The sequence below is a fragment of the Takifugu rubripes genome, chromosome 9 (genome assembly GCF_901000725.2).
Source record: "Takifugu rubripes chromosome 9, fTakRub1.2, whole genome shotgun sequence".
Taxonomy (NCBI): Eukaryota; Metazoa; Chordata; class Actinopteri; order Tetraodontiformes; family Tetraodontidae; genus Takifugu; species Takifugu rubripes.
The window spans coordinates 13,649,213-13,668,397 of NC_042293.1; the positions used below are offsets into that span (position 1 = coordinate 13,649,213).

Genomic DNA, 19,185 nt, shown 5'->3' on the forward strand with positions numbered 1-19,185 from the left:
CGACTGGAGTGAATATTTGGAGACATAGGAAAGGGAGCGGACATTCGTATGCAACAACATCCTAATTCAATACTTGTGCAATATTTATCGTGTCAGCGAGACCACGCCTTTCATTTGACCCGCCAACAAGAACGGTTTGAATTTGCAACAGCGGCGAAGCCCACGTTTGGTTTTGGTTTTTTTGTTTGGGATAGAATTTTGTCCACATTTGTGTTCTTAGGGGAGGGAAAAAAATGGCTAAAATCGACCCCCTTCGCGTCACGGTTCATGTTTCTATATGGTCATCGGAGGGGGGGAAACCCCCCAAAGCATTTCTTTGTATTCGTTGGTGGTATCTTTGGCACAAGTGGTGACCACTGTGAGCCGCTCGATGTTCTTGTTCCCTCATTTGGTACTTTCCTCACTGTTTGTCCTCCGCGAGTCTCCGGGCTCGCAGACATTCTGGCTAAATCGTCGTTTTGACATCGTCTAAACTCTCACCCGGTGTGTGGGGGAGGGGGGGTTCTGTGATCACATAATAATCTTAATTAACTCATCAGTCAAGTAATGTGCATAATGTCCAATTTACAATAAAATGAAAACTTATCACTTTCTCCTCCAGTGCTTATTTTTATTAAAAAGAGAAGCTGACTGTATTATATAACAAGGCACATTGTAATATATACCTGTATGAAACATCCTGTCAGTTTGGTGGTTTATTTCCATGACATTAATTGTAATTCAGTCAGTTATATTGCATTAAATGACAAATTTTCTATTTACTGACTCACTCATACTTTCTGATACTTTTTATTGTGATAAATGAGTCAAAATCAGTTTTTTTTAGCGTTTAGACTCCTCAGACCTGCATTAATCTAACTATTAACTCCACTGAAGAGTAGAGACATCCTCAATATCAAAGCAGAACATCCAGTTCTGGGTGATTCTCATAATCTAAAAAAATCAAAAGCAGAACTTTGTACAATAAAATGATTTATATTAAGATCAGTTTTAAGATTTTCCAGGTTTGGGATCTACCAAGTAAACATCACTTATTTAAGTCCTATTTATCATTATATGACGTGATAATTATTTTTAGATAAGGTTTATTGGAATTATAAACTGTAAGTGACAAATTTGCAAAAGTTCAAAGGTCACAACAAGATCTTGCAAAAACAACGAAAAAGGAACTATTTAACACAAAGGTGACGCAGTTAAATAGGCCTCTGCTGCTTCAGGGGGGCTGAAGAAACAAACATCCATTTTTCTTTTTTCTTGTCTTGTGTTTAGAACGGTAATTATGCTAAACCCGTTGGTGTTTAAATAGCTTTTGGGTTAGTTAATCACACCGGTTTGTATACACAAGAGAGCCGGTGACAGCGACATCTTGCGGATGCTTACAGTCCAGGTTCGCGAGCCGGCTGCTAGTTAGCTCCCGACAGACCGCAGACACGTCTGCTCTCCATCCGCCGCCGCTGCTGCCGTGGCCGGCTGACGCGCACGCTGCTCCGCTGGAAGAAATGCTAGCGGCGAACAAGGCTTCCCCCGGCTCGCCAACACACCCCGACAGGTGAGCCCCCGCACGCCCGCCGCCCCGAAGCCTCGCCCGCCGCTGCTTTCTACCGAGCCCGCCGCTTTTAAACAACAGGAGGTAAAACTTTTGGGAGGTTTTGCAAATGCTAGCCAGTTCGTTAGCAGCCAGCCACCCCGCGAGCGGCTAACGCGCGGCCACGTTTCAATGGAAATCGGGTTTTGGGAGAGAATAATCCGGTGGTAGCTGGATCCGAGGTCCCGGGAGGGCACTTTTCCTTTACCGAGCGCCATGAAGCGAGTGTTGGGGGGGTTTTAACTGGTCTCCATCGTGGCTCCGACCTGCTGCTTCGGGGTTCCCACTGTCATCCCCTCCCCGCGTTGCTGGGGATTCTGCACGTTTTACACCGCTTAAACGGCCAATTTACCTCTCGGCGTTTGGGATTTTGTCACATTTACACCTCGCAACCTTGACCAAAGTGTCCCGCTCGAGTGTTCCCCCCCTGCCGGGTGGGTAATCTATGCATGTCCGATGATGGATGCAGAGATGTCATTGCCCTTGAGCCCACATTCAGAAATCCTCTAAAAGTGAACTCAGAACACTTTTGTTAGTGCTAAAAGTGGTCAAAGGCACGTTTTCTATCACGTTAATATCATATTAAACTCACAGGAACTGGTTGGTTCATCTGTTTTGGTAAATGCTTCTCTATGGAAATTCTTGACACTGTACGGCCGCAACACATTTTCTTAAACAAATGAACAGACTTACGGCTGACGTCGGTGCTTTTATAGTGTCTGTTGTCAGCGAGTAGTTTGGGATGCAGCTTTTCTGGATCCAATAGGTTTGGTCATTGCTTTTATTGTGACGGACACGGAGGAAATTTGGCCAGAAGTGAGGAAAACCCCCTTTTTAAAGACCACTTTAAACTGCTGCCATGTCGTTTTGGTCCCACGTCCACTTCTGTGCCACCATCAACCTTTGCAGGGAACATTTTTTAGCCGTCTTATTTCCCCCGTCGATTAAACGATGTATGAACTTATCACCAGTTTGTTTCGCAGGCATTTCCTGGGAGGGGGGGAGGGTTCCTCATCCGGTCACCTCCCAGGTTCCCGATCGTAGCCCTCAAAGTGGACGGAAGAGCCGTGTTGGATCCAAACCCACTGGCCATAGAGTTTGCATGTGTCCGAATATGTTGGCGTTCGGTCATTTTTAACTTATTTGCATGTTTTTTTTTACATTGCTTGGCCCTCAGCGCAGCTCATTTTGCGTTTTATTTTGCGAAACTTCCTCACATGGTGCAATCTTTTCGTGCTGTCATGTGCACACCACGTCTGCTGTTGCTGTTACGATCCATTTCTCACACACACTTGGAATTTATTGAATTATGTTGACGTTAATAAAGGCGCCTGACAGCCCAGAGTAGAAAAGGCCGTTTTGAGCAGAGAGACTAATGCATAAAGACAGTTCAAGTGAAAATAAAACCAAATAGGAGTGTGTGGGTGTGGACTCGTGGCGGCAGGAGATAAGGAAATGTTGATTTTTCTGTGGCTTTTCGTGGTCATTTATCGGTTGGCCGGAGCCATAAAACCCACCTTTGAATTTGATTGTTTAAAGCCGAAGTGGATCCAAAAGGATCCTTCTCCAGGAGACGACTGGATCAGCCAGCCCGAGATCTCACGACGGGGCGACACTGAGCGGGCTGAAGGATGTGGCGGCCACAGCACACGTGTGCCACTCGGCCCGGTCCAGACCCTTAATTTAGACTCTGCTCTCGTAACGCGATCCGGGCCACGATTGTCTGCGCTACCTCTCACGAGGCGGGGCGCCACGTCCTGCCCCGCTGTCCCCGTCCTGCCCCGCTGTCCCCGTCCTGCCCCGCTGTCCCCGTCAAAGCCTCTTTTAGTTCCTCTTGTTGGGTTTTATTGTGGTCTCGGGTTGAACCTGGCACCACTTGTTCTCCGCCCTCCCACAGAGGAGAACTCTCAGACGTGCCCCCGGTTCCCCCCCCCGTTCGTGCTTTAATGTCGGACCTGCCAGTTTGGGCTTTGGCCAAGTCAGAGAGAGGTCGCAGCACGACCTCCGGGCGGCAGGGAAAGTCCAAAACCCTGCAGCGGGGGTGTAAATCCAGTTAATCGATCCCGGTTGTCCAGATTTGTGGGCTTCAGGAGATGCTGCCAGTCCACCACGGGAGGCCCGCCGGTTGATCGGGGACCGTTATGGCCTCGGTGGGTCGGTTGTTGCCCCCCCCCTGGTTCCTCTTTAGCTCCCCTTGGATAAGGGGTGCATTTTAAAACGTGGCGGGCAATTACCAGGAGAACCCGACGGGATTACACGGATACTCGCCCTCAAGCGGTCCGACAGTCATCTCTAACCATGTTAATTTGATCGCCCGCGCTCGTCGATATTATTGGGTTATTTCAATAATTCTGGGGTGTAAATGTGCAGATAATGTGGCGTCGGTTCTGATCCGGTCTCAGGGATCCAGCCTCTGGCCCCGTGGTCACCGTCCCTCTCCTGTTCCACCTTCCCCCTCTTTAAAGCATCTTTCCTTATTTTCCTTCTTGCCGAAGGATGGCCACAATCCTCTCACGCTTATTTTTAGTTGCCTAGCAACCGGGAGGAGATGCTTTTTGGGGGTGGTTCCGCGGGATGGGAGCGGGGGCAGGGTGAGGTGTGCATTGTTGAGGAATAAATGGATCATGAATGCAGCTCCAGTAGAGAGCAGCTCTGTTTTATGGAGCGTTCATTCCATAATAGCCCTGTTGCCCCACTCGGTGGCGTAAATCATCGGTGCTGCTATTTCTGGGCTGGATGGCGCTCGGTCGGGAAGTATATTTGGTATTCCAGGATTGATCCGGCCTCTAGGATGTTTTCCCACCGCAGGAGAAGTCTTCTCCTGTTTTTACCTGCAGTTTTCATGAAGGACTTTGGGGGAAAGGGATGATTCTTTTTTCCCATGATGACCAGATGTGCGTTAGCGGGAGTTAAATACGGCTCCAGTCTGGTGCCCCGTGCCGACCCAGTTCCCTAATCGCTCCTTCCGGTGTGTTATTATTTCTTCTAAGAACCAGGGCCTGCATCCCTCTCCAGTGTCCCATGAATCCCAGCCCCCCCACCCCCCACCCCTCGGTGTTCCTCTCCTCCAGCCTTCTTTCCCTTCTTGTTGCCCCTTTTGTCCTCTTCTTTTTTCATTCTCACTCTTGTCACTTCCATTTACCCCCCCCCCCCCCCTCCTTCCTTCTAGCCAGGTTCCAATAAACTGTACAGTCTGGCTCATTTGACAGTTATAAAATAATTTTTTGTGCTGATCAGCTATCGGTGACCCAGAATAACCAATTAGGATGCTAGCTAACGATGCTAACTCCCATTTGCCACTACTATTGTTTTTTATTTTGAACGTTACCTTGAGTTGTGGGCGATTCTCTTAGGTGTAACCTCACTTGTCACCTTCAGGAAGGCGTCCTGGCTCTTGCTCCATAGCGGACTTATCCGGCCATCTGGGCTGCACACCTCGGTGTAAATGGAAGCCAGATGACAGTTTGTCCTTCCAATTTGTTCAGCGTTGAGCTGTAATGTATTATATCACTTGTGGGGACACAGCATTGCTGTACCAGGGCACCTCCTCTCTCTCCCCCCCCCCCCCCCAATCATCCATCCTTTGCTACATCTCTTGTACATCTTAATCTCTCCCCCTCCTGTTTTCTGCTGCTTCTCTGTTATTCACCCCCCTTTCCCTTCCAGCCTCTTTCCCTCCATCTTTCTCTCCATCTGCCGGCACTAGCTAGCTCCCCCCCCCCCGTGACGACAGTCTGTTTGCATAGCTATTGTCTTACAGCGGCTGCAGCGGCAGTTCCCCGATTTTAGTCTTTCACTCCTCACTTCACTCCCCCCCCCCCCCCTCCCCCCTTTTCTCTGTCTCTCCCAGTAGAATGAGAAGTGAGGGAGTAGCGGAGAGGATGGGGAAGAGTAAAGATGCGTTAGCTAGCCACAGCCAGTAATCCGACTGGACCACCGTCCATCCGCGCTCTGAAGGATTTCATCTATTTATTTAGTGACTGAATCTTCTACAAACCCTCCCCCCCTCCCCTCCCCTCCCAGCCCCTCTGGACAGTCTGACCGAGCTTCCGTTTCGTGCGCGTGGAGGAGGACATTAAAGCGGCGCTAGGACGTTTGGCTGTCTCGGAGGCAGCGACGGGCGGCTGGCTGCATTGTGTTGCTTTGATGACCCCTGCTGTGTAGCTGCCTGCTCATCAACCCTCTCTCTCTCTCTCTCTCTCGCTCTCTCTCTGTCGTTCGTTCTCCCTCCCCTTTCTGTCTCCTCTCTTTCCTCCTCCTTGTCCTCCTCCTCCTCTCCATCACAGCTCCTGGCCAAGCCATGTTCGGCACAGAATCCTCATGTAAGTACCACCGACATCCTCCTGCCTTCTTTGTCTGTCCGCGTTACTGTGTGTTTTACATGCGTTTATTAGGGGGAGGAGGATGGGGAAATGATTATGGCTTCCTTTTCCCCTGCATTCCTCCTCTTCTCTTCCTGTTTTGCCTCCATGGCTGCTGGTGGCAGACGGCATGGGGAGAAATCTGGGATATACCATTTTAGCTCTCTAAGCTAGCTAGCTTAGAGAGCTTGCTGGCTCCTTTGCATTCTCTCACTGCTAACTTTACTCTTTGTGTGTCTGTGAGTGCCTGTGTTTTCAGCTAGAATTGCACTTCTTCAGCACATCTTTGCGCCCCTTTGTGGTTCTGCATGTCAGAAAATGCACGTTTATTGTTTGTTTGTTTTTTTAATCCTGATAAAGCAAATGTCCCTCATTTTTAGCTCGACTGCCGTAGAGTGGCGAGTGAAGCATCTCCAGCCATCGGTGCTATCAAACAGCACCCAGCTGTTAGCTCACGCGCGTCTTAGCGAGCTGCAACCCTCTGAACCTCACTGAGACCCGCTGTAGTCTTTATCTGTTGATGTCTCCATCAGGCTTTCCTCCCCTTAAACCCCACCCTCGCTAAGGAAAGCCTTGTTCCCCCCACCACTACCACCATGCCTCATTATGCCACATCAACAGCGTCTAATCCAATATAATCATCTTTTCTGGTAAGTTTCTTTAAAGTCAGCTGGCAGGAGTGGTGCTGCGGTGTGTCAGTGCTCTTGCTGTTCCAGCCATAGTACACGTTGTCCCCCCCTGAGCAGTAATCTGTAAAAGGAACCGCCGGGAGGACGGATATTCTGGACCCAGATTAGATTTCAAGGCGGAAATCGTCCCGTCGCTCGGCGTGGGGTCCTGGGTTCTTGTTTAAATTTAAGGTCATTTCAGGGTCAAACACGATGCTTCCTTTGGGCCTCGTCTGTTCCATGGAAGATCTGCATATTTGGGTTAAACGGGCATTTTTAAATCGTCCGTTTCTCTTTGACAACAACCGGGCAGCAGCAACGCGTCTTCAGAGCATCTCAGCAGCTTTTATTAATTACAAGATGAAGAACTCACCCACACACCTGCTGCCGTGCTTAATCATTACTGCAGCCGAGGTGCTGGGGCCTTTCCTCAGAAGGCAGGAGCAGCACGAACGTCTCGCTGACACTGTTGTGGGCAGGAATAGTCAGTTATCCATTTTGGGAGGGTCCCAGGTTTTCTAGGGGGTCCTGAAATGAAGAGTCCTGGAACGGCAAAGACCTGTTGGAAAGGGAAGAAGCTGGTTATTGAAGAGAGAAAGTCAGAAAGTTTCAAAGGCGGCATCTGTTCAGGCCGAGGCTGCTTTTTTTTTTTTTATTATTCTTAAACTCGTGGGATTACTTTCTGTGTGCGAAGCCCACCAGAGACCGGAGAGTCTCTGAAAGAGAGGCGCGGGGAGGATCGGGCGCCATTCTTTTTGAATCGTTTGCTCCATCTTTGCATTGTTGGTGAAGTTAGCCGCGAGCTACAGCGTCCAGCTGCCGCTTCCATCATGTAAGCGATGCAGATCCTGCACGAGGCTAAACTTTGTCAGCTCGGAGAGGGTTTGTTCCAGGCTGCAGGAGCCCCCGTTACAGCTAAATAAATGGAGGAGGTGATGAATTTATCTACTTGTCAGTGCAGTCGGCCATAACAGGGAATTTACTGCCCAGGATGCAGCGAGCTCCTTGGAACCTAATTGGACATCAGATTATCCCATGTTAGCAGATGAGAATGAGCTCAGGAATAACAAATTAGTAAACACACGTGTGTTTAGATGGCATTTAGATTTCATCATGACTGCATCAGCTTCAGACTTCCCCCTGGAGCTAACCTTTATTGTTTAGGGCTCTTCTATTCCACTGTCCATGCACATAAATAGAAGACGGCACTCGCTGAATGTGGCCATTTGATGACGGCAACTAGTTGTCACTGTTGCTGTGGTAACCCATGTAAGATCGGCAAAAGAGCGGAGCGATCGGGTTTCTGTGGTAACTGCTGAGTTCTGCTATTTTTGTCTCGTGTGCATGTACAGTGGCTGCAAGTAGTTGAGCCAAACAGGAGGCTTAATTTAGCTTAAGGGTCTTTAGTGGGGGCTTAATCTCACATATACTGGACGGGACTCCGAAGTCTCGCACAGATCACGACCTCTGACCCCGGAAGGATGGAAATGTGGAGGTCTTGTTCCCAATATTGAGTTTTAAGACGGGCTGGGTGGTGTGAGCGCGACACATTCAGGTCAGGAGAGCGAATGCTCAGTGATGGAGAACTTATTGTTGAATAATGTAGCAATATAAAATGGATATTTGATAAGATGACGTCTCTTGGACACCTCTTGAAACATTTTAAAAACCGTCAGCCCCATTCCAAGGCTGTAAAATCCCTCGGTTGTTAAATAATTCAGCCAGCCGGACCAGATTTCTGTGTCACGCGTGCCAAAAGTAACAGAGCTGAGAGTTTCGTTGCTGGTCCGATTCAGAGGTGTTGGGCTTGAACACTTATTAATATCGTATCATTTAATATTCCGTGTTGACACGACGCTCATTACATTTTGTCCCACTTGCAGCGAGGACGTAAATGTGATGCACACGTCTGATTTTTCCTCCTCTTTTTAGCCACTGTTGCTAACGAAGGGCTCCGCGTTAGAGCGGCGCGCTAACTCTCCGTGGTTGATCTTCATGGACGCGCAGTGAAAATTGAATTGGTTCAGTGGAACCTGGAGCGGAGCCGCAGCATTCGTCCTCATCATTTTCAAATGCTTGAAAAGGCATTTAATTTCCAGAGTGCTGGAGGGAAGGAAGGGAGAGGGTTTTCCCTGAGACGGAAGATCGCTCCGGTTCTGTAGCGGATGGATCGGGAAGGTCTGTGGCCACTGGAACAGTCGCTCCGCCTGCCCTAACAGCTGCTTTGGGAAGCCCGAGCAGCCAGTTAGGCCCCAGTTACTCCACTAAAGCAGAGTTATGTTACCAGTAAAGTAAAAAAAAAAAAAAAAAGGCAAACTTCTGTGGTTGGATAAAAGTGATAAAACTGAGTGTTGGAGGTGTAAACCTGCGCTGAAGACACTCGTTTATCCCTCCTACCCAAGGGTCATTTAAAGGTTGTCATGGTTACCCCTGCAGGAGTCGGCAAGGCAGCGCCGTTCCCGCCCACTTTCATTAAAATCCACCTCACTGATTGGCTAGGCTGCTATCTACTGACCTCCCCCCCCCCCCCCCCCCCCTCCCGAACCTGTGCAGGGTAAGGAGCGGGACAACTGGCATAGCTGGGGAACCATTGCCCCTCCCAGCTTTCACTCCCAGGCAGCAGCCAATGGAGGAAGATGATCAAACCAGGGGCCAAACGTGCTCCTTGTCAGAGGCTCAGATCCTGGTCGGGCCGCCGGATGGATGGTGATTACCGCGCCTTGCCAGAGATCGACTCGCAGAAGGTTGTTATTTGGTTGGAGGCTCCAGCGGATGAAGGATGGAGGGTAAGCGTTGGCGTGCTTCCTCCGGTCTGGTGGCGTGCTGTGTGGCGCCGCTCTGTCTTTGTTCGTGTGCAGCAGGTGTCCCTGTACGTTCGTTATTGACATTCATGAAGTCGAGTCTCGCTCCGCGCACGGCCGAGGGCCTCCTGTGTGTGTGTGTGTGTGTGTGTGTGTGTGTGCGTGTGTGTGTGTGTGTGTGTGTGTGTGTGCGTGTGTGCGTGCGCGCGCCTCTTTACTGGACCATCTGGGTGGCTCCACTGGGGGAAGCAGATATCTGTGTTTACACACTGGCGTGTTGGCGGGCGGAACATACGTGTGTTTGTTTTTAGTCCGCTCGGCTTTCGAAAGTACTTAAAAATAAAACGCTGTTGACAAATCGGCGTCGAACTTTGCTCCCCGCCGGAGTTTGTCAGTTGGAGTTGGAGCGAGCAGCTTCCTGTAGCGAGTTTTAAATCAGGAAAAACTGGGATTTTTCCCCCGTCCCCGACGGCCGTTTCGCATAAGCGATCATTGTTCTTCGCACGCTCCAGCTGCCCGAGCCCTCTGAAATCTTTACAGTGTTTACACACGTGTGCAAACACACCCGAGAACGCGGCGCAAACATGTCACCGGCTCACCGCCGACTCCCTTTGTGGCGGACGCTGCCCCTGCCCAGCTGAGAGCTCAGCGGAGGTAGTCGGACCCAGTCAGGGGCGGCACAAGCCCAATTCCAAACGCCTCAGACACGCAGGTCGTGATGTGGGCGGAGCTTGTGTGTGTGTTTACGCGCACCACGGCGCGGGCCTGTTATCATTCTGGTCAGGCGCAGTCCGCCGGCCGTCCCCTCCTCAGTAAAGGTCACGTCGCCCGTTGTCTCCGGTGACATTTAGTCCCGAGTCTGTCTGTTAAAATTTGTCACTTCCATTCATCATGTGCTCCTCCCATGATGCTCCCTGGCTGCCTCTGTATGAACTCACTCAGCCACGGCACCACAAAGGGGGGTTTATGGCTGTCGGAGCAACCTGCCAAATTAGAGACGCCAGTTATTTAGCAAAGGTCCACCCTGACATGTCCGACGCGTCAACAGATGAATGGAGCGCACGGCTAATGGTGCCGGAGCCGCCTCCTCCTTCCTGGCTGGGATTTCAGGACCTAAAAAAGGGGCGTGTGTGTTAAGGTGGGTAGAATCTCCCCGATCCTTTAGAGCGGCGGAACCCTGGTTTGCTAGGAAACCTTCCCACTCGTCTTTAACGCTGCGAGCATTCAAAGGTCAGAAGTCTTTTATCCCCTCATCAGCTCATGAGAGGAATCAAACATGTGACGTCCCTGACGGGGGAAGGCCCGGAAGCGTCCTTCCTGTCGATGCCCCGCCAGACCTCCTGACGGTTAATCGCACCCCGGTGACGCTTGATCACATTAGGTTTGTTCCAGTTTCCCTCCAGATGGGAATTTCGTGCAGGATCGTCATCAAAGAATTAAATTACTGGTGGATGGTCGCTCTGCTCCGGGACATTTGAGCTAATTGATGATCACGAACTCTCAATCAAGGTGCCCAAATTTGTCCACCGGTGTTTCCACTGCAATTAAATGATTTATTTAGGGGTGTCATGTACATATGGATTGTGTTTGAACAGTTTATTGGAGTGAGGATGAGGGGGTTCTGTACGCGACCGGACCGCTGGGTAACGGGTTTTCGACCTCGTCAACAGTCCCGACCAGTCAAAGGCGGCGTCCTCTCAGTGCTGACAGCAGCTGTGGCCACAGGCCCGTCTCAAAGAGCCCTTTTTGCTCAGATGAGAGCGTGCACTTCACAACCATGAATAGCTGCCAGCTGCCCTTAGTGTGTGTGAGTGTGTGTGTGTGTGTGTGGGGGGGGGCTGTGCGATCCAACCTTTTCCTGGTGGAGTCAAAACTGCTACAAGTGGAAGTTGCTTTTATACCATCATTGTGACTTTGTTTCTTCCCACGCGGAGTTTCAAATTTAGTTTCATTTACTTTCAACCTTTTGAATGTGAGCTCAGGTTTTATCCATGAAAACGGTGCTGACGACCACCGTCACGTTACACAGACGGGGCTAAAAAGGTTTTACCAATGTACCCTGGTCCGTGACCTTGTTGCCCCAAGGGGTATGAAGAGAACGACAGGAGTCCTCCATAGTCTTAGCTTCACCTTCTCCAGGTGATCCTGGTACTCTCAGGCTATCGTCTCTATTCTTCATTAGTCCAGCAGTGACGAGCCCTGGTGACGAGCTCTGGGGACGAGCCCTGGGGACGAGCTCTGGGGACGAGCCCTGGGGACGAACTCTGGGGACGGGCCCTGGGGACGGGCCCTGGGGACGGGCCCTGGGGACGAGCCCTGGGGACGAGCCCTGGTGACGAGCTCTGGGGACGAGCTCTGGGGACGAGCCCTGGGGACGAGCTCTGGTGACGAGCTCTGGGGACGAGCCCTGGTGACGAACTCTGGGGACGAGCCCTGGGGACGAGCCCTGGGGACGAGCTCTGGGACGAGCCCTGGGGACGAGCTCTGGTGACGAGCCCTGGGGACGGGCCCTGGGGACGAGCCCTGGGGACGAGCTCTGGGACGAGCCCTGGGGACGAGCTCTGGTGACGGGCCCTGGGGACGGGCCCTGGGGACGGGCCCTGGGGACGGGCCCTGGGGACGGGCCCTGGGGACGAGCCCTGGGGACGAGCCCTGGGGACGAGCTCTGGGGACGGGCCCTGGGGACGAGCTCTGATCAGTCCATCACTTCCCATGAAAATCAACACCCAGGTGTTTGCATGTGTTTGCCCCTTTAATGCCCCCTGCCTCAATTGCCCTCTTGTTCCTGTTGAAGTCCATCACTAATTCTTTTGTTTTGTCGATATGAAGCTCCGGGAAACGACCCGACAAAGGCTTGTGTCCCTCTTTTCAGTCCTGCTCCGTTAGCCCAGCAGAGCCGGGTCGTCTGCCTGAATCCTGCGTGTGCTGCTCCTGTACATTGGTGCCATGTGGCTCTCGTGGGGCGCTGGTTCCCTGGACTTGATCTGTGGTCCGTTTCCTCATCAGCTTCATACCGTCCCAGCCTCCTCCACGTCGTTCCCTTATCACCCTTATAAACTACAGTATTGGGGGGCCTACACTCTTAGGATTAAATATATCTGTGATGGAATGAGACTGTTCTGATGGGAGATCATCTGGACGATGGCAGAATCTGCAACAGAAACACCCAAAAGTGTCTCTTGTTGTCAGGGTCCTGAAGCTGAAGCTGACAAACATCGGGCAAAGTCACTTGAACTTTGGAACAAGTGTGTTCTTGTTGCGTGTCCATTGGAGCTGCGTAAGTGTGTATGTGTGTGTGTGTGTGTATGTGTGTGTGCATGTAAGCTCTGATCTCCCAGTTGAGCAGCATCTTCTGTTGCTGAGGTTCTTCCACATCTGTCCAGGTCCAGACTTCCCAGCATACGCCAGCGTCCCTCCAGCAGCCACCTTTACCCGCGTCATCGTGGATTCTGCTAAATTTAGGCTCCGCCCCCCTTTTCCTTCGACCACAGAGTGGAGCTGCATTAAAACCTGCTCGATCAGTCGGGTTTCTTCCGTTTTTAGCCCTGTGTAATCAGTCCAGGAACGCCGATATCGCTGCACGAAGAGCTCCACCGTGAATCCCGCCGACGCCTCCTCTGCTCTCGTCCGTCTGTGCACACGTGCGCACGTCTGACCCTCTCTTTTTGTGTGCCCTCTGTGCAGTAAGCATGTTTCTCAACACCCTGACGCCCAAGTTCTATGTGGCTCTGACAGGCACTTCCTCCCTCATATCAGGACTCATATTGGTAAGAAACACTTGTTTTAGTAGCAGTGTGGTTTAAAATCTGTGTTGAACTGTTGCCGTGGCGCCAGCCTGCAAACATCAGCCCCACCTTCAGGGTCGTCGACGCCGCTCCCTCACCTGACAACTTCCTTCAGAATGCTGGAAGGGTTCAATTAATTTTCCGAGGTGAGGCGACTCCCAGGGCCCAGGGTGTAATTTATTAGGCCTTTAATCACATGGGGCCACGCAGAAGATGGAGAGAACAAATCAATGCTCATTATTTTCTCCACAGGACGAGCTGCAACAAACAAACATGGCCGCCCCCAGAGTCACGTTAGCTCCCTTCAAACCGCAGAAAATCTCCCTTCAAATCATTATTTGGGAGAGGATGGTTCCTTCCTGCTCTCCATTGATGCACTGATACGTCCGGCTCTTCCACAGTCTCTCGTGGTGGTGCTGTGGCTAAAGTAGTCCCCCTCATAATTAACCTGCCCACTCTTCCCTCCGGGATATCTGCCGAACTCTGCGTGGGCAGCTTAGAGACGTTTGGGCCCCGCACAGGCCCAGAAAAATGATTCTTAGTTTTCAGGTGAGCTGGAGCTCTAGGAACCGTTTTGAGTTCCTCTCTTAGCGGATTCGTTCCCCTCGTCTTTAATCGATGTGTTTGGGACACTCGTTAGGTTTCTACGTACTAAGAAAGCTCCCTGGCGAGGCTGGAAGCAGCTAAGGTTGAAGGTAGAAAGTTAAGTGCATTCACTCTTCCCTGAGCACAGTCCAGGCCCTGCTGGCTGGGGTCAGGGGTCAGGGGTCACTCCGGAGTACGTTAACTCTTGTCAATTCTCACCCTGCCTTCTGTCTCCTCTCCTCCCTCTCAGATATTTGAGTGGTGGTATTTTAGGAAATACGGGACCTCCTTCATAGAGCAGGTGTCTGTCAGTCACCTGCGCCCCCTGCTGGGCGGAGTGGACAGCAGCTCTCCCAGCAACGCCAGCACCAGTAATGGGGAGGCCGATTCCAGTCGACAGAGCGTGTCTGGTAAGAGCCCACGGACGGGACGGCCTCTGAGCACGTGTGTTTAGTGCACGTCGACCATCACATCTTCTCAGGCCATTGTGAAGGATGAGCTCTCTTTTTCTGAGTTTTTAGAGAAATTTAGCTCCAAATATCAACTTCAGTGCGACTTCAGCCCTGCCTTTAATCCTCCGACAGCTCTGACGTGCTTTTTATTTTTTTTTTGTGGAATAAAGTTTGGTCACTGAGGAATTTTGAGGACTTATCCGGGCCGAGGTGGCCGAGGGAGCCGCCGTGCGCAGAGCTGAGCCGGAGCCGTTTGAAGTGTCGGCACTCATCACGTGTTCTCTCGCTCTCTTCTCGCCTCTGCAGAATGTAAAGTGTGGAGAAATCCGCTGAATTTATTCCGTGGAGCTGAATATAATCGGTGAGTTCTGCCAGCAGCCGTACCTGCGTGTGAATCTGCCTCCCGACTCCCAGCTCGCCTGAAGGAACGCGCAGCTCTCGCCTTCGCCGCCTCTTTCTCTCTGGTCTTTTCACCTCCGAGATGATGGGTGTCGGGTTCCCCCTCCGCTCTGATCCTTTCTGTTCCTCTTTTTCCTTGGGTTTCCTTTGTTTTCTTGACCCGGTTTTATCTTCTTCTCTCGTTCCTGTCTCGCTGCGGGGTCATTTAAAGGCACCGCGCCGTCGTCACGTGTCATTAAAAACAACAAAAGTAGCATTTTACTTTAACTTCTGGTGCACGCGAAGCTTGACACGGATAAAAAAAGGGACTATTTAATCTCCCACCCTTGTTTGCGCAGGTATACGTGGGTCACCGGTCGAGAGCCGCTGACTTACTACGACATGAACCTGTCGGCTCAGGACCACCAGACCTTCTTCACCTGCGACTCCGACCACCTCCGGCCCGCCGACGCCAGTAAGCCCGGGTGGGAACGCCGCTCCTCCGGCCGTTGATGCGACTGCTCTGATTTTCGGGTTTGTTTTGCTCTGTGGCAGTCATGCAGAAGGCGTGGCGGGAGAGGAACCCACAGGCTCGGATCTCCGCGGCGCACGAAGCTCTGGAGCTGGAAGAGTGAGCCAGTTTGGTCCATCTGTGCTTTTACTAGTTTAGACCAAGCAGTGAGACTAGTTCCCAGTTTACTGGGACACCTTTACTGTCTATGAGCTCTTGTTAGGGATGTTTGTTGTACAGTATAAAAAGTCAGCATCCTCTTCATGGCTCCGGTCATGAGGTATCAGGGCTGATGCATGTGCACGTGCACGGGCACGCTGACGGTGACTCCTCCTCTCCTGTAGTTGTGCCACCGCGTACATCCTGCTGGCGGAGGAAGAGGCCACCACCATCATGGAGGCAGAACGCTTGTTTAAGCAGGCGCTGAAGGCTGGAGAGAGCTGCTACCGCCGCAGCCAGCAGCTGCAGCACCACAGCACGCAGTACGAAGCCCAGCACAGTGAGTACGGTACACGGCGGCATCACACGTGACGAGAGCGGAAAGGCAGTGTTGGACCGATGCCGTGTGTTCCTACCAGGAAGAGACACTAACGTGCTGGTGTACATAAAGAGGAGACTGGCCATGTGCTCCAGAAAGCTGGGCCGGACACGAGAGGCAGTTAAAATGATGAGAGATGTAAGTGCAGGACCCACTCAGGTCCGGCTCCATGTCCAACCTGCCTGCTGAAGGTCGCCCCCTGTCGGCCATTCTGTATAACAACAGCTGTGTTTTTCAGTTAATGAAGGAGTTCCCTCTTCTCAGCATGTTCAACATCCACGAAAACCTGCTGGAGTCGCTATTAGAGCTCCAGAATTACGCAGACGTCCAGGCCGTTCTGGCCAAATACGACGGTGAGAGACGTGAAGCGACCGTGCGCGGCGTTCCTGCTGCTTCTCCCCAGGAAGCTTCCATAGTTTCGCCCTCGCCGCTAACGTGTCCGCTCTGTGTCTCCCCTTCAGATATCAGTTTACCCAAATCTGCAACAATATGCTACACAGCAGCGTTGCTCAAAGCCAGGGCGGTATCAGACAAGTGAGTATCGCTTTCAGTCCACCGCAGCGCTAACATGGGGGGGGGGCTGGGGGGGCTGTAACTGAACTCCCAGCTACGACGCTGCCTAGAGGTACGGCTAAGTTGTTTTGCGTTCCGACTGGCGAATGCGTGGCGTGAGACGGGCGGCGTGTTGGCGAGACGTGAGCAGCATGGATCATCTCTGCCCTCGGGATCATTCCCCAAGAAAAGCCGCCGCTTTGATCTCACAGCGAAGCTCTCTTTGATCAGATAGTGTCCCAAACAGATTAATAACAAGACTGAGTGTGTGTGTGTGTGTGTGCGTGTGTGCACGCTGTCGCTTTGCAGATTCTCTCCAGAGGCAGCGTCACGACGAGGGCTGAGTACAGCAGAGATGAACGCAGTAGAAGCCATCCACAGAGCGGTGGAATTCAACCCTCACGTTCCCAAGGTGACACACACACACACACACACACGCTTCTGACAGCAGATCAGCCTCTGAAGTGGGCGTGGCCATAGAATATCTGTAAATTATAAAACACAAATGAAAGATCCGGCAGTAATGGATTAATCCCAGTCCTGATGTGCTTCTCCTCCTCCTCCTCCTCCTCAGTATCTGCTGGAGATGAAGAGTCTGATTCTTCCTCCAGAACACATCCTGAAGCGAGGAGACAGCGAGGCCATCGCCTACGCCTTCTTCCACCTGCAGCACTGGAAGCGGGTAGAGGGGGCGCTCAACCTGCTCCACTGCACCTGGGAGGGCAGTGAGTACACCCAGGACCTGGCCTTCATCCAGCCCCCCCCATTGTTGCCACCATCTCATCAGTCAGAACGTTCTGTCAGGATTGAGGACTTTTGTTTTCTGTGTGTTTATGTGCACGCTCCTGCTCTGCAGCGTTCAGAATGATCCCTTATCCTCTAGAGAAGGGTCACCTGTTCTACCCGTACCCCATCTGCACAGAGACGGCCGACAGAGAGCTGCTACCCAGTAAGAGACGCCCTGACACACACTTTAATAATTCTCAACCACAGAACATCAGTTTAAATTCCCCTGTTTTGCTCTAAAGTAACGTTGTGCGTGTGTGTGTCCGTGTGGAAGCAGTGTTTCACGAGGTGTCGGTGTACCCGAAGAAGGAGCTGCCCTTCTTCATCCTCTTCACAGCCGGCCTGTGTTCCTTCACCGCCATGCTGGCTCTGCTCACACACCAGTTTCCTGAACTCATGGGGGTGTTCGCGAAAGCTGTGAGTACGCGCGCACACACACACACACACACACAGACTTGTGTAGGGAAAGGCCAAAAAGGGATTCAGACTTTTACAGCAAGATAAAGAAGTTCCATAAACTCTGCTGGTAGGAACAACAATAATTCTCCTCTTTTTGTGACATTGTGTGGTTTCAAACTACACTTTCTACTGGGGTAAAACTGGTTTGACTTTTACTGCACGTGTGAGCTGTTTATGGGGCTGATGGTCCAAGTTCAGAAGCTGCTGCTGCCCCCCAAGGCCTCGGTGCTAAACACACCGTCGGCCGGTAGAGGGCGCTGTGGTCCCCACAACTGCGGCCTTCTGCTCTCTCTACCTCCCCTGCTGGGGAAGATCTTTTTGATCCATTTGGTGAAGATAACGAGGGAACTGTGGAAGTGAAGATAACGAGGGAACTGTGGAAGTGAAGATAACGAGGGAACTGTGGAAGCGGGTGCCTTCTGTTAGTGATGCGACGCCCTCATGTCACACGCGTGAACCTTCTCAGCCACCAACGAAGAAGAGACTCTGATGTGAAGCTCTGGGGGAGGCCTGTGTGGTGGTTGAAAGGCTGAGCTGTGATTGGTCAGCGCTGTGCTGGCACGTGATCACAGTAAGGTCAGCGTGGTCCCTCCCCGACGCCCCCCCCACACACACACACTTCAAACACACACCTTTGACTTTGAAGTGCACGTTGCTGCAGGAGGAGAGATGCGTGGTGATACGGTTTGAGGCCAGGGTGGATCCATGCAGGTGGGGATGAGGGCGCACACACGTGGACCCTTCTCTCTCGCCACAAACCCGGGTGCTGCTTTTATCTGACCCCCCCCCCCCCAAAGATAAAGCCACACATGCTTCTAAAGGAGTCTTTCATGTTTGTCCTCCTGCAGTTCCTCAGCACGCTGTTCGCTCCTCTCAACTTCATCATGGAGAAGGTGGAGAGCATCCTGCCGTCCAGCCTCTGGCACCAACTCACCCGCATCTGAACGGGCCCCCCCAGGACGGGGGGGGGCGGCCTCCGCCCAGACTGGAACCCGGAACGTTGCAGCTTAACCTGGACTGACACTTTTTGTGCCAAGAACACTGAGTTCAAACCAAACTGAGGACGTCAGAGGGAGGCATGAAGCAAAACGACAGAAGTGGTTTTGACTTTATTTGATAGGTTTGCATTTTTTTTGGGGGGGGGGGGGGGGGGGTTCGATCATTTAAAGCTGTTCTTTTGTTGTACAAAAAGAGGTGATCAGATGTCATCATTAAAAAGTGAGAAGGAAAAAAAAAATACAATAAAGGACTTTTTGTGTATTGCTGCAATCCAGCTTCTTCCTGCAGCCTTTGATTCAGCCTACAGGACAGCAGGGGGCGCCGAAGCTTCGGGACGGGCGGAACGTCGCTGCAGCTCCCTTTCCCGGTAAATCCTGCCGACCTTTCCTCTTACCAAACACAAATTTACCTGCAGCTATGTGGCACTGAGGGAAATCCTGACTAATAACCTGATCTCTTTCATTTAAACCTCAACTGATGTTAAAGGTACCGAGTGTCTCCCTCTGCTGGCAGCGAGTGTAATTACACAGGTGGGCTGTAATAATCCCAACTCCTCCCTCTGGGTTTCGTCTCTAGAGAAGAGGACTGATAGGCTGTTTTACATAGGCTGTTTTATCCTCTAGCTAATACCTCTACTGAAGCTCTGCGCCTCTAATCTGATATTGGTACACACCCGAGGGTAAATACAGTGGAATCAAACTCTGACTTTAGTGGCTAGCGAAAAC

The 19,185-nt window shown here is 51.6% G+C and overlaps 1 protein-coding gene across 15 annotated transcripts; it reads left to right on the forward strand.

The window, feature by feature from the left end:
• Positions 1 to 1,332: 1,332 nt before the first annotated feature.
• On the forward strand, positions 1,333 to 18,698 carry st7 (suppression of tumorigenicity 7). 15 transcript variants are annotated; one of them, XM_029841147.1, is made up of 16 exons: positions 1,334 to 1,549; positions 5,872 to 5,907; positions 13,100 to 13,182; positions 14,036 to 14,195; positions 14,544 to 14,598; positions 14,975 to 15,090; positions 15,171 to 15,246; positions 15,471 to 15,625; positions 15,705 to 15,802; positions 15,929 to 16,017; positions 16,126 to 16,198; positions 16,526 to 16,628; positions 16,791 to 16,941; positions 17,052 to 17,165; positions 17,280 to 17,419; positions 18,310 to 18,698. In XM_029841147.1, the coding sequence occupies exons 2-15, from the start codon at positions 5,886 to 5,888 to the stop codon at positions 17,392 to 17,394; spliced, it is 1,410 nt and encodes a 469-aa protein (XP_029697007.1). In that variant the 5' UTR covers positions 1,334 to 1,549; positions 5,872 to 5,885; the 3' UTR covers positions 17,395 to 17,419; positions 18,310 to 18,698.
• The last annotated feature ends 487 nt before the right edge of the window (positions 18,699 to 19,185 follow it).

What these genes read in the sequence shown, in the direction of transcription:
- st7 (XM_029841137.1), top strand. Translation starts at nt 5,886, where the DNA reads ATGTTCGGCACAGAATCCTCAT. An exon ending in GTTCGGCACAGAATCCTCAT is followed by an intron (nt 5,908 to 13,099) that starts GTAAGTACCACC and finishes CCCTCTGTGCAG; the next exon opens with TAAGCATGTTTCTCAACACC. An exon ending in TGGGGGTGTTCGCGAAAGCT is followed by an intron (nt 17,420 to 18,309) that starts GTGAGTACGCGC and finishes GTCCTCCTGCAG; the next exon opens with TTCCTCAGCACGCTGTTCGC.